The sequence below is a fragment of the Cygnus olor genome, chromosome 8 (genome assembly GCF_009769625.2).
Source record: "Cygnus olor isolate bCygOlo1 chromosome 8, bCygOlo1.pri.v2, whole genome shotgun sequence".
Taxonomy (NCBI): domain Eukaryota; kingdom Metazoa; phylum Chordata; class Aves; order Anseriformes; family Anatidae; genus Cygnus; species Cygnus olor.
Genome location: NC_049176.1, coordinates 12403344 through 12417668, shown reverse-complemented (window position 1 = coordinate 12417668; position 14325 = coordinate 12403344). Strand labels below are relative to the sequence as shown.

The following is a 14325-nucleotide window of genomic DNA, read 5'->3' as shown; positions in this document are numbered from 1 at the left end:
AAAGACTTCCAGCTCTGACATGCTCTGTCTGTAAACGTTACTCCAACTTAAAACACAAAACCAAGTCATCCGACAGTCCCATTTTTCCACAAATCTCTCGCACCACTGCATGATGCTTGGAAAATGGTTTCAGGACCTTCCTTCCCCAGTGCATCCCTGGGAGCTTCCTTTATGGAACATGGCCACACTTCTCCCTGTGCCCACACCTCCCTATAGCTCACATACTTGCACACTGCTTTCTCTTAACAGCCTCTGTTTTTCCTAACAGCCTCTATTGCTTTTAAAGCTTTGCTTTCAAAAGTTTGAAAGTTTTACTTACCCAATACAAATCTTAACCTTGTACCACCAGCTGAAGAGAGCTGAGGTGATACAGTTCAGGCAGTGCTTTTCCTGGTTTCACATCTTCCAGAATAAGTCATTAACTAGAAAGTGTTAATGTCATCTCCCCTTGCAAGTTCAAGGTTGTCCCCATAGTTATCACTAGGAACCTATCATTATGTTGATGCTACTACCTTTAAGTGCCCACAGAAAAGCAGGTCTTGAGTCTGTGATTTACTGGAAGCCTCGCTCAGATGCTCAGGGGGCTCCCTGAGGACAGGTGCAGCTGGCAGGCACTGCTCGCCAGGACTAGGAGATGAAGGCTGCAGCAGTCCAGAGATAACCACATCTGACATCTGCAGCCTCCGTCCCAGGTGGGACAGCTGACCACTGATGGAAGGAGAAGTGGTTCAGAGCCCTACAGCTACAGCACAAGGCCCTGGGCTGGGAGCAGCCTCTAAGTAATAGCAGGGGGTAGACAATGCACTAGACATTTATCTGCTTAAACCTGTTCCCCTGCCACCTCACCTCCACTCAAGTCGGGTCTTCAAGTAGACAGCTGAAGAAAGAAATACCTAAGTTCAGCCACAGACAAGCAGAAAGAATACAGCACAGGGCCAAATCCCAGAAAATGCACTCCTCTGCCCAGACAGCAGTGAGAGCACGTCAGGCAGGCAGCACCAGCAGGTGGAGAGAAGGGCAGATGTGCTGAGGCCTGGCTGGTTAGGGGATCTGTGCTAGGGGAGCACAAGAGCCCCATCTGACCTGCAAAAGAGAGCTAGGAAACGCAAAATAAACTACACAGAGGGTAATAGTATCACCGGATCTTGCAAAACAAAAAGTCAGCCCTAATGATGAAAATTCAGAACTACTAAGTGTGTAAAAAAAAAACCTACAGTGTAACAGTGCTGTTTGAGACATGCTAGATCTAAGGATGTAAGTAATGTCAGGTTTATAGGGAGAAGTAATACGTTATCAGATCAATCGATACCGACGGAGAAAAATGAAGGCTTTCTGTGCCCAAAAGCGCATTTATTAGATGTAGCACAGCAAGACCAAGCTGTGCGTTCTGCACCACCTAAGCCTGGTGGTGTTAACAAGGGGTTAATGCTCACTTGGAAAGCATTTGTAGGTAGAGTGAGACAGGGAAAACGGGAACTGACAGGTGAAAAATGTTTGGGGATTTGCAGCAACTAAGTGGTTCAATTAACACCTTTTAAGTCACACACGCCATAAATCTTTCATTTTTAAGGAATATGATTAAGGATCATAATAAGACAAAACCCATCCTGTTCCACCTCTCTGCTTTAATTCTCCCCATATCACCTGACTCTCTGCAAAGTCTGAAATTAGGAATGTTCTCCCTGACACTGCAGTACTTGAGCTTCTTTATAATTAAAGCCTCAAAAGTAACTTTTTGTAGAGCACAATTCAGGGTTGGATCAGACAGAGGGGGGCTCCCTCTCCAGGTAAAGGTCACTTTTTACCTGATCATTCACCCTATTAAAATAAAGAACAAGCTGTTCTGCACACACCTACCCTGACTGCCCTGTGGTTGTATTCTCTGGCATCTGTGATGGTACAGAGCTGAATAAAAAACCCAGCTGTCCTGTGGTTGGGACATTGCAGTGTCTCTCATTAATGGGGCTTCTCTGGGATGTACAGAGGGCTGGATGGTACTGCAGCGTTCCCATCTGTGGGGGCACAGATCTCACTTCCATGCCCAACACAGGGGATTTTGGTGAAACTTGCAAAGCCTTTACCTTTTTGGGTTCTAGTAAGATGTTATCACAGGTAACAAATTGTGTAAAACTCAAAAGTGTATAGGTGAGCAGGATGGAGACACGGAAAGGAAATGGTGAAGGGAGATGGACCACAAATGCAGCTTCCTCAGTCCTCAGATGAGTTAAGCACCAAAACCCCAGAGCACGTAAAAACAACCTTTTGCAGACAACCTTTGGATAGCCTGCAGCCACACACAGGGTTAAAAAATTAAATATGGATGGCGTGAGGTATGATACAAGGGATAGTTACCTAAAGTTGAGACAATGCATAATAAAAAGGGGTTGTTGCATAATAAAAAGGGGTTATGCAAGGTCAGCTTTTATTTTAAACACTAGTAACCATCCTTTTCAGTTTTTGCTTTGTTCTTTAATCCAGAAACAGTGCAACAGCTGCACCCCAGCCATCTACCTTGCTATAATTTATGACAGCTTTCTTTCCTAGGAGATTAGCTGGGGAAAACACTACAAGCAGGTCTCACTGTTTCAGCAGTGGGTGATTAGCTTTCATTCTCCTAACCTCATCATCGGATCTGGACACACGGAAATGCTGACCCCGGGAAGATTTCTGTTCATCTCGTTCAGTGACACGAGGGGGCTGGCTCAGTGCTGTCAGTCATGCTGCTGTTCCTTCCATGAACCAGTGCTTTTATGGCTGAAAGGTCTCAAATCCAGGATCAAGTTAGCAGGTGTCAACAGCCCCTCTGGCAAGTGACCTAAACAGAGTTAAAGCTTTTAATAAGGCACAAACTGCTGTGGTCTGACGTGCTTCTGGGTGCCAAAGGCTTGGGATCCAGTCTATTACCATGAGTCAACTGTTGCCAAGTCATTTTACAACAGAAATGCTTTTAAGGGAATGATCCATTACTGGCAAGGACCATCCATGTAACAATGCTAACCAAGTACTTCAGAGACGTACAGAATTACACCATCACAACAAGTGTTTAAAGACACTTTTTTCCTAATCAATCCAAAGAAAGTCTTTTGTAGGGTTAAGAGAAATAGTTCTACAGAAAGCCTACTTCATTTCACTCCAAAATGAGGCAGCTACTCTGGAAACTGGAATTAACAGAAGTCGAGAGCAGATTTTTTATAGCCTGTTTAGTGTTATGTTTTCTGCAGTGGAAATTCAGATGTCCAACAACTATTTGTGAAGTTTTTCAGCATAAAGAGTTCATACCTCTCCAAACAGCAGACCAAGCTGAGAAGCGCCATGCTGAGTTTTTGACTAATTTAAAACTTAATGTTGGGAAGCGGGTGACATTTTAAAAACTTACAGCAATGTGCCCATGAACTGCTATTAGGCTAGAGCAATCACACATTTGATTTACTGACACCAAAAAACGAGAACAATAAAATACTAGCAGCCTGCTAAAAGAGAGACCTTCTGATGCTTTGCTTTTACTGCAGTCGACTAAACAGATGCAGCTGATTTGGGAGGTTTGTGGTAACATCTATCACTGAAGTACAGGTACTGCAAACACACACAGCAGTGAACATGCAGAATATTAAACACTTATTTCAAAGGCGTGTTTACCTAACCGCACTTGCACACCACCTATTGTAGATTAACAAGGCCTAAAGCTTATTTCTTTTACCTGAATGCTAGCTTTCCTGGTTTTTTTTTTTCCTCCTCCTGCAACCTATGGCAAAGCAACAATTCTGCTTCTTGAATAAATCCCAGGAGAGCAGCCGCTCGCTGTTCACCCTGTCCCTCTTTTCTCCTACCACCCCCTACTCTGGGGGGAGCTGCAGATTATCGCCTGCCACAGCCAGGGATGCCACAAATCACAATTAGCTCACAGGGTGCTGTTTATAGCTCCTACACAATGCCAGGATTTGCTTCTTGCGCCGACGCTATGAATCTGTAAATGGGATTTTTATGAGGATTTGTGTGTCAGCTTGTGTTTTTCCTGGAAGCTTCTGCCTCTGTCATCCCCGGGGGATGCGGCGCGCATTTACCAGAACACTGACACACCAACTTCCTCCCCATTCTTAAAAAGAAAGATCAGAAAGCTCAGCAGATGATGAAAAAGGAAGGTATTTAAGAAGCTGGTGGGTGTAGAGAGGGGGCTAGAAAAGAGGAAGAAAGGCTTGGATACAGCTCCAGGCAAGCCTGCAGCCCAGCACTGCCCGTGCAAAACCAGAGCCTGCAGCAGGCTCCGTGCTGGGCTGGTGCCAGCAGTGGCCAGGCATGGGCTTCCCCGCAGCTGCGTCAGGACAGCAGGCTCGCTCCCAGCCCTCCAGTGCTCTCACAGACACCCATCAGCGCTGCTGCTCCCTCAAAAAGCAGAGCCACCAACATAAGCGCTAGCGCTTTGTGCTCCAGCATCACCGCCTCAAACGAGGTTAACCAGGATCCACACAGGGTGAGCTTTCCGATGCCTGTCAGGAAAGCAAAGCCACCTGCAGAGAGGGAAGGGACCCTACAAGCCGTGCCGGTGTCACGTGCCAGCTATGATAGAGCATGTCACCAGATCCCAGATGTGCGCTGTCCCCACGTCTCTGCAGCAGCTTGGTCCCACCGGAGCAGGACATGCCTGGGACAGGTTGAGCATCCTCGTCTGTCTATAAAGCACCACACTAGTGGCTAACACTGTCTTGAGCAAGCCCATTTTATTTGTTTTTTAAATGTCCTCCTAAAAAGAGCCAAAACATGCAGCTTTCCACAAGGCAATCCTACAACAAATGGGTTTTTATATGGCAGCATGCTGGGGCCCCAAAAATCCAACTTAGATCTTTAGCAGAATCCCCAAGAGATAGTGGGCAAGAGATGTACCACCCATGTACCACTGCAAAAATACACCTGTCCCTGGCATCAGAAAGGGCATTAGCAAGTAGTCAGAATAAGCCTTTGGAAGATCCTGTACCACCCAAATTAAGATCAAACAGCTTTAAGCCAAGGCTTTCTATAAGCAGGCTCCACTTGTCCAGTTTTTACTACAACCCAGGCACATTTTCAGCATACTGCAATATTCTCTAACACAATTACTGTCTTCCTATATAACTTTTCCCTCAAGCTACACCACCTCAGAATAGCAAATTATTACACTGTTTTACACTGTCACAGCGAGCCACAGGACCACTGACTGGCAGCACAGCTAATGGATATAGCAAGGATGCATTTGAGTGACAGCCTCACTTTGTCAAAACCAAAAGCACCCACATGCAGAAGGAAGGTTGATATAATGTGAAGGTGCCAATGGAAAAAAAATGCATTTCCTGGGAGGAATGAGAGAAACTAGAGCAAGGAAACAAAGAGGACCTTGTCCACCTCCGCTGAGGCAGACTGTCAGAGGACAATACCTGTAGCATCATATATATATATATATATATATATGCATGAAACTTGAGAAAGAAGCAGCATTGAATGCAAGCAGTGTCTTGTCTGGAGTGCAAAGCTGACAGGAGTAACATCACTGGATGTGGTGATGCAGCTCTGCACACCAGCGGCTGCTGGGGAAGGCAGAACAAACAATTACCTAACGCCTGGCAGGGCTGTCGGGGCAGATTCCTATCAAATGCGAAGCAGCAAGTTCGGAAGTAGACTCAGACGGACAGAAATACGAAGTTCACGTTATTTTCCCTTTTTAATTAAGGCCAGAGGTATTAATCAACTGCTAGATTGTTCTATTATTCTGCCCTTCTCTTCAGAAGAATGAAGCTGAACAGCATGAACTCTGACTATATTTGCTCAAAAAAAGTAGAGTGTTTCACAAGTCCAGCAAAACACAAGCTCCATCAGCAGCATGGCTTATCAATACAAGTTCCTCTCATAGTGTTTATGTCCATCTCCTTACAGGCAACAAGTCAGAGTGGGAAATGACAGTTCAAAGAGACCGGCATAAATACCAACATCGTGAGAAGAGAGCAGGTAAGAATGAAGAAATCCGGTAGTTGATTAGAAAAGGCTCATTCTAAGCAAAAGGGTGCATTTAAATAAACAAACAGTATACAAACATGCAGGTGCACAGGGAGAGAGCCTATTACATTTGTATGCTGCCTAGTCCATAACAAACACCTTCACTCAAAACAAGAAATCTGGAAAGCTAGTCCCCAGGTAGTTGCATTTACATCTTTTCCTCCATAAAATATACACATATACAATAATCAACATAACCAACACAAGCGTGACTGATCTATCTTACGGAATGTATCAACTACAAAACTGTTCTTTTATGCTATAAAGCACACTTGCAAACATTATTCTTGTTGTACACCATTTTATTTTAGTAGAAGCTGGACTTACATAAATCTGTTGCCTACACTTTTGCAGGTGCTTTACTGTTTTAAAAATGTGGAGCACTGAGTAAAAACAAACAACTTCAGGAGTGCCGAAAACTTCTATTATAGCAGCGAATTGGTTTGATTGCCTATATTATTTAGCTTTGAACTTCAATTGAATTTTTGAATTAGAATTTTTTTTTAAGTTACATTAGTTGGATTCTTTCAAATGGAAGTTCTGAGATGTCTATGATTTCTTTGACTTAAGTCATCTGAAAAGATTAGAAAACTGGTTGATAATAACGATAGGAGCATAAAGCCAAAAATCAAGCAAGGTCTCTTCCCAAAAGCTCAATATGATGAGGTTCAAACAGTACTTCAAGCAGATATAAATTCATAGGCAGAAGGTGCACATGAAGCACATTGCTTGAGGACTAGCAGCTTCTTGGCACAACGGAAAGGATCTGGTCAACAAAGAGAACAGAGCATGAAAGAACTGGTGGCTCTTACAAAGAACTGGGGACAAAAGCTACCTTTAGATAAGCTCAGTCATTACCTGTAGCAGATCCACTACTCCAGTTTTACTCTGCTTTTAACCAAGTGGGTATCCAAAAGCATTTACAAGGAACATGAAGACAGTTCACTACCATATGCCCCTTTTACTGCCTGAACACCTAGGCCCGCTGTTCCCTTGGATGAACCTGGCATACCCAAGAAACAATCCTTTGTGCCACTGCCACCTTGTCCCACTCAGAACTCAAAGCAAGTTCTCTACAGGCTCCTGCTTTCCACCCTTCCCTTCCAAACATGACTGCAGTGGATGAAGAAAGCAAAACAGCCACTAGACAAAATAGAAAAGGCAATTTGAGTGTAAATGTGAATTCAACACCTACCTGATTTTGGAATTACAGGTCATTTCATTCTCAGGGTAGTGAATATCCACTGCATCCTGAATGACTGTACCATACTCATAGACTTTAATCTTCTTTGTTACCCCAGCGATGGCAAAGTAGTCACAGTCCCGGTCAAACTCAATACTAGGAAAAAAAAAGCACAGATTGAGAACCACACCACACAAGACATGCGCTTACCAGCAGGGTATTTTACCATCTGAACCCTCGGTTTGGCAGAACTGACGATCACGACCCTTCTGAAGAGTGCAGTTAGCAAAGACCCCATTCAGAGCACCTTGGAAAGGTCTGGCAAACACGTCCACCAGAGTTCTTGCTCTCAGGCACCATCTTCTAATCCCCTCGAAGTGCACGTACATTTTGATTTACAAAATTAACTTCTGTTCAGGTGCTCTATAAGTTTTTAGAGTTAACTACATCAGCTACATTATACAGCATCTGAACATCAAAGCTGACAGCTCACCCTGGAACCATGCTTAAAATTCAGCTGTATGGTCTTTGAAAACAAGATGCTATGGGATAACTGCCAATTAATTTCTTCTGGTTGCATTGCTCCATCCCTTAGCTCTTGTATACAGCAGCTTAGTGAACTGTAAGTGTCAATGCAGAGTAAATCAGTAGTTGTAGAAAAAGGCCCTCTAAATTCCCTAAGCAACAACAAAGTGCTAAAATGCATATCACTGATACTGTAAAACACATGCACACTATGACTTCCACTTAGGGTTGCTCTTGGAAACAGAGGCACTTACTTTCTTGAACTGCAGGGCAAGTTTGTAATAGGTATCAATGAAGTTGCAAGTAAAAGCAGTCACCTTATAACAAAGTTAAGCTGCAAATGAGAAAAGCCTGAGGTTGTACATGACACATCTGAGAGAGACGCGGGCAGCAGGTTATACAGAGAGCTCGCCTCATTGCTACTTCCACAGTTTGCAAGGGCTCAAGAGAAATCCATTAAACATCCAGTAGCCAGAGAAGTAAACCTGTTTTCTAGAAGTAGCTCCTTATTCTGAAGGAGCCTGCCCGTAGCCCATGTAACCTGAGGTTCAGCAGGAGGGATGCCTGCAGGCACCTATCAAAAATTTGGTGCTACTCCTAGAAAGTGTTTGGGTGTAGCACTTGCCCTCAGTCCCCAGGTTGCTATGATGGGGTGCCAGATCTCCTCAAGTCTCTTGACTAAGCATTCTTCTTCCACAGGTCTCTTTTGGGCCTCACCCACTCAGTAATTAAAATTTCAATCTCACCGGTCCCTATCACAACTTTTTCAAGAAGCCATGGCATTTGCACACCAGACAGCAAATTCTGAATGACAGCAGAGAACGCCTAGCTCTGGCTGATCAGATTTCATGTTCATACAGCTTGTAAATCCTGAGTTGAGGCACTTAAGGTAACTTCCTACAGTCAGGAAGCGACAGACCAGTTAAAAGAGAGGGCTCTTTAGGCTGCCCTCACAGCTTCAACAGCTCACATTTTCCCACCCCTCACGATAGCTGAGAAGCTGAAGGCACTGCAATGCTTTCAAGGGAAGATAAATTCAAATGCCAGAGTTTTCAAATCCTTATAAAGGATCAAGTTATCAAGTTATTTTTAAACCATGGAGAAGGAGGACTGTTGATATGCAGTCTGATGATATAAAATAATTCAATGAAGCAGCTTGCAATTTGACCTTTTAACTTCAGAGCCTAAGATTCACCAGAGCAGCAGCAGGAGACAGTCCCACCATGACTGGGTTTGCTGGAGAAGTGAGTTAGGCAGGCCAAGCCTGCCAAATCACAAGCCCAGAAAAGGGTAAAGAAAATGAACATGCTTATGGCTGGGGATTAAAGTAGGCAAGAATGCATCTGTTTATATAAAACGGGAGAGGCAAAGCAAGCAGTAAAGCAGCAAGTTCCTTTCACCCCTCCCCAGATCTCTGTCAGCCCCATCACTTTTTATACAGGCAGGACAAAAGCACCTTTCAGGCCTGTCTTGTCTTGCCAGCTCACTCTGCTCTATGGAAGAATTTTATAATCGAAAGCCCATATACCAAAAGAATGGATTTACTTGTACCACAATCTTAATTGAACTGCTGTCTCGGCTCCTGTTTGCTGCCCCGTAGATTCAGGTAGAGCACAACTGAACTGATAGCAGCGATTCATCTACTTGGATTCAATTTATACCTTCAGCCTTCTGCTGCTGAAGAAAAATAATATATTACCATGTCTTGCAAAAAGCCAAGTTATTAGAACAGAACACTGTCTCACCTGGGGTAGGTTTGCTTCTCTAAATAAGAGATTTGAATTAATGCTAAAGACATACTGTAGACATAACAAATGAGTATTTCAATATGTCAGTAAAGTTAGCATACCATTAAAAAATTAATAAAAAGAGTCAGCCAATGAAACTGATTGCCAGACCTGCGACCTTCAAACAGTATCAAAGACACTGCAGGGAGAAAACCAATGCACAAATAAACCACCACCTGCTCAGATGTTCGTCGGCCGTGAGAAAGGCAGGCAAACCCAGCACAGCAACCTAACACAGCATTGCACCCTGCCCTCTGCAAATGATGCGTAGTACACAGGACTCATACAAAACATTTCTACTTCTCTGCCAGTCAGCCTTTAGGAAGTGGTTTACAAAGAGAAATAGGAACAATTTAAACAACTAATGGAGCGGATTATTTACCATACAAAACCACTCCTAATATCTGCAAAGCTCTGCTTCCCCCTGGACTAGGCTGGATTAGGACAAACAGCCCACTTGCATAGTAACAGTTATTTCCATGCTTTTTCCTAAAAGTCTTCTAAATGCGTTTAGTATTAAGCAATGCTCATTTGCATTTAACTAGCTTGATGGAATTCCTGTCACTTACTGTCTGAAGTCTTTTTGTTTCAATATGAACACTTGCTTACGCGCAGGTTTATCTGTATGAAAATTCAGAGGAGAACTTAGTTTTATTTGTTGCCAAAAGACACAATGGGGCTAACTCTCAAGACCTGGTTTTCAGGTGACACGTTTATATAGTCAAAGCATACAAGGGAGCAGGTGGACTATAAACCCACCTCAACCCCAGCCTGAAGCAACCACCTCTAGAGACTGGACGTTGTCCTCTGCACCGAGGGCTAAGACGGCTCATCACCAGAAATACCCAAACTGGCCAAGAACATGGCTGCTTCCTGCAGCTCATGAACTGGCTTACCCTGAGCAAGAAGTACAACTGCCTGACAGAAAAGGAAGGAAGCACGAGATGCCACAGCAGGACAGTGAAACATGGGCCACAGGTAGAAGAGAAGACAAGGCATGTCACTGTCACAAGTTAGTCATCAATGGCTGCAACAACATTTGTTTAATGAACTTGATCATTTTCTTCATTTGTCCTTCCTAAGAAGGAAAATCCCATAGTTCGATTTTTTTTAATGAGCTAGGGGGATAGTTCTTGAAGTTTTTTTTGAAGTATTAGAAGGAAGGCACAAAGAACACGAAAAACTAAGACGACTAAGAAACTGCCGTAGTATTTTGTTATTTCCAATATTTAAGGAAGCGCTGGAGGTAAGCCGTACTTCAAGCGTTTGAACATCCACTGAAGTTCCCTTTCAGACTAGCAGTGACCCTTGCTCCTCAAATCTGTGTGCATTAGAAGCAATTAACAATTGGGTTTTCCTCCTCCCACGTTTTTAAAGCCAACACTTAAATTCAATTTCTGACAAACTATCTGAACTTTTATAAGGAATCTTTTTGGGACACAAGAACTGCTGAGCTTTTCAAAAAGATTTATCAATGCGCTACAGAATTTACCTGTAAAGATCAAATTGAAAGGAACCAATTGTCCTGTTTTAGGGAAAACAGGAGAGATCTCCAATTCCCAAGCCTCTGCTTTATTTTTCCTAACAAGTCAAGCGACCAGCCTCATGTGGAAAGCAAAGGCACTCTCAAGAGTTCTTGTTTCTCTGCTGCTTTTCCTTATTCTCAATCTGAGATTATAAATCAACTTTTTCATTTTAATTCTAAAACCCATGACCTTGGAGAGCACTTGTAGCTAACAAATGGAATTAGGAAATAAATTGCTTCTGAAACATGTCTGGAAGCTCGGCTTGGCATTGAGGGCAGACCTGTGGGGAACCAGTGAAGAATGAGTATTTCCCATTTTTACCACAGTATAAAGCCTTGCTACATTTGCATCCCGATGATGCACACAGTTGTGTTTGCCACGTGCCCAGAGGACACACTGGAGCTGGAGAACGCATACAGACGGGCGATCAGAATAATTAAAGGAATGGAGCAGCTGCCTTCCAAGGCAAGCACCAGAAAGGTTGAACTCTTGGCTTTGGCTAACAGAAGGCTGAGGGAGGGGATAAGCAAGGCTGACAAAGCCGTAGTGTTTACAAACAAGGTGACAGCACAACTGGTGTTGAACCACTTCATACTAGAAGTGGAAAGCAGTCACCAGAAGACTCACTTGGCACAAAGGTTTGTTTTGTCCCACCACCATCACCCAATCCTTGCTGCTGCACAGCACGATGGTGGTGGCAGAGAGAACCTGACAGTGGTAATCCCTGAACACTGTTTCTGCTATACACACACACTACAATCACTACTAGTCATAAATCCTGACTTGATAACAAAACCAGGGGCAACAGAAGGTGCCATTTCCACAGAGTATACAATTCAGTCCCTCCCATAGGACTATATATGATTTCTGACTGAATACACCAAATCCTGTCAATTCTACTTCTAGCTAATACCGGGCTGTTTTTATTTCTACGTCTCCAGTCCCATTTGCCATCTTACCTTGGCCCCACATTCGATGGCAATGTGGACAGATTGCTCTCTTTAAATTGGGGGAAACATTAACTGGTGGGAGAAAGGTGGGGGTGACACCAGCAGTGCTTGTTCTTTGCTTACATTTCCTGAAAGTCTCTCACTGCATGCTCCCACTCCTCAGCCTCTCAGGGATGTTCTGTCACTTCAACAATCCCCAATCCTATTTCTTGGAGCCTGTTCGCCTGCTTCCAACATCCGTTTAGAAATATCGAAGTCAAAAGATTAGAAATACAGGTAACAGTCCAACATTGTGACCACCACTGCAGACTGTTCGGCACCTGGGACCAATACAGAAATTCGTATTAACATCACATGCCTGAGAGACTGTTTTTACAGCAGCCTTTTATTTTAAGGCAATGCAATTAGTGTCACTAAGTGTGCACTAGCATACTAATTTGTGGTTTTAAAAACAAAGCTATGTTCAGGCATAGGAAGCTGCTCTAACAATACTCATTTTGTGCTTCATCACCTCAAAGACAAAATTTTGTCACATATAAAGCAAAGGTTACCGAGACAAAGCATATGAAGTTTCAGTACCAAAAGACTATTACGCTAAAGCTGTACATGGCTAAAATACTGTTTTTCTTTTTAAATTATAAAGCAACAGTTGCATCAGTTCCTCCTTCCTGCAGAACACCATCTAAATGAAGTCTGTCCCTGGGCTAAGTCCTGAGCCAGTGCCACAACACGTGTAGAGCGCCGTCAGTCGATGTCCCATCCCATTCCAACTGCTGTGCTGCAAGGCAGGTTTTCTAAAACATCAGCTGTGCCAGCACACCACAACCCCAGCCAGGCTGCTGTAGTCCCTAAATCTGAGGAAGTCCCCCTTAAAGAAAAACCCTTCAGATCTGCAGAGGGCTGTACGGGCAGGCAAGTTAGCTATCCAAACAAGACGCCACTTACTGGATTCCCTCACAGAGCAAACATTTTCATCCTTACGAACTGCACCAACCCGGGTTAGACACAACCCCAGATCATCAGAAAATTAGCTTGATTAGAGGACAAATCTGACAGAGATGTCTCAGCTACCATAATTATGGCCTCTTAATGGATCAGATTCAAGACTAATTTAGGTCTGATGAAGAACTTATTTTGGTGGATGAGACATCCCAGAAGACGACCTGTGGAGCACAAAGCACTCTAAATACAGTAACAGCCCAGGACTATTTCACCAGTTGCAGAGCTTAGATTTATTGTCTGTACATTCGTTTGCTTCAAGTGGTGATTTGGATGCATCCTCTTCACCTAACCCCATGTTTGGCCAGGGGATTCTGCAGGCTGCCCGGTGTGTTCCTTACCAGGCCATAGAGAAACCTGTGCAGAAGACATTGCAGGAACCTCTACCTCCCAACAGGCAACAGGACACAAAGATGCCTGAACAAGGGGAAGAGCTATCAAGTATAAAATGAGGTCGTCTTTCACAAACATCTGCCACTTTTTGTGAAATAGGAAATCCCCACATCCCCTATGCCACAGGTCAAGACAATTTTTTAAATCAAAGTAGCTGGGAGATGGAATCAGTTTTGAGCTTTCACCATTTCTACTGCTTTCATTTTGATCTCTTTTCGAAAAGGAACACAAGTTCTGTGCAAAGTTCAAGTGAAAAAGACAATTTCAGTAACATCAGCTGCGTAACTGACCCAGCAGAAACAAAACTGGGGTGGGAAGAGGAGAGAAGGGAAGGAGAACATACAACTGAGCTAACTGAACACAAGTCTGCCAGCCCCAAATGGCCGCTGGTCCTAACAGCCCAAAGGGAGAAACTTCCTGCCACTTGTAAAGAGACACATAAAGTGAACAACCCAGTCACTTGGGAAGGACTTCCTATTCCCTGAGCACACCTGCAGTTCCCATTTACTTCCCACCCCCAAGAGCTCCCTCACCTCCAGCAGTGCTGAAGCTCACTTAGTACCTGCAGTTATTTCTGTTCTGCCCACAGCAAGCCTGCAAGGAGAACTGGCAGAAATACCCAACTTCTGAGTCCCTTTGATACTGTGCACCCTGCTTTTCAAGAAAAAAAGCTGAACATCCCTTTGAACTGTTGTTCAGAGATCTCAGTCTTAACCTAAGTCTCCTCTAGCAAAGGAAAATTGCTTTAGGAAGTAAGCATTCCTGCCCAAGATTAAGTATATCACTTTCCATGATGAAATACAATTAGATGTTTCCCTCTGACCAAAGCAAGGGTCTCTGTCCATGAATTGGAGTAGCACCAAGAAGGGGGGGGGAAGTGCTTGGGAGCTCCAGGACAGCAGGCAGACAGCCAGGGGAAGTCTCATGCAGTGCAGAACATG

The 14325-nt window shown here is 43.8% G+C and overlaps 1 protein-coding gene across 3 annotated transcripts in view; it reads right to left on the bottom strand.

The window, feature by feature from the left end:
- The window catches only part of COP1 (COP1 E3 ubiquitin ligase), a 128620-nt gene that overhangs the window by 66924 nt on the left and 47371 nt on the right, over nt 1–14325 (bottom strand). For all 3 annotated transcript variants that reach the window (XM_040565092.1, XM_040565090.1, XM_040565091.1), the window contains exon 12: nt 7217–7360. In XM_040565092.1, coding sequence (XP_040421026.1) covers nt 7217–7360 — 144 coding nt within the window. The remainder of the gene's footprint in view (nt 1–7216; nt 7361–14325) is intronic.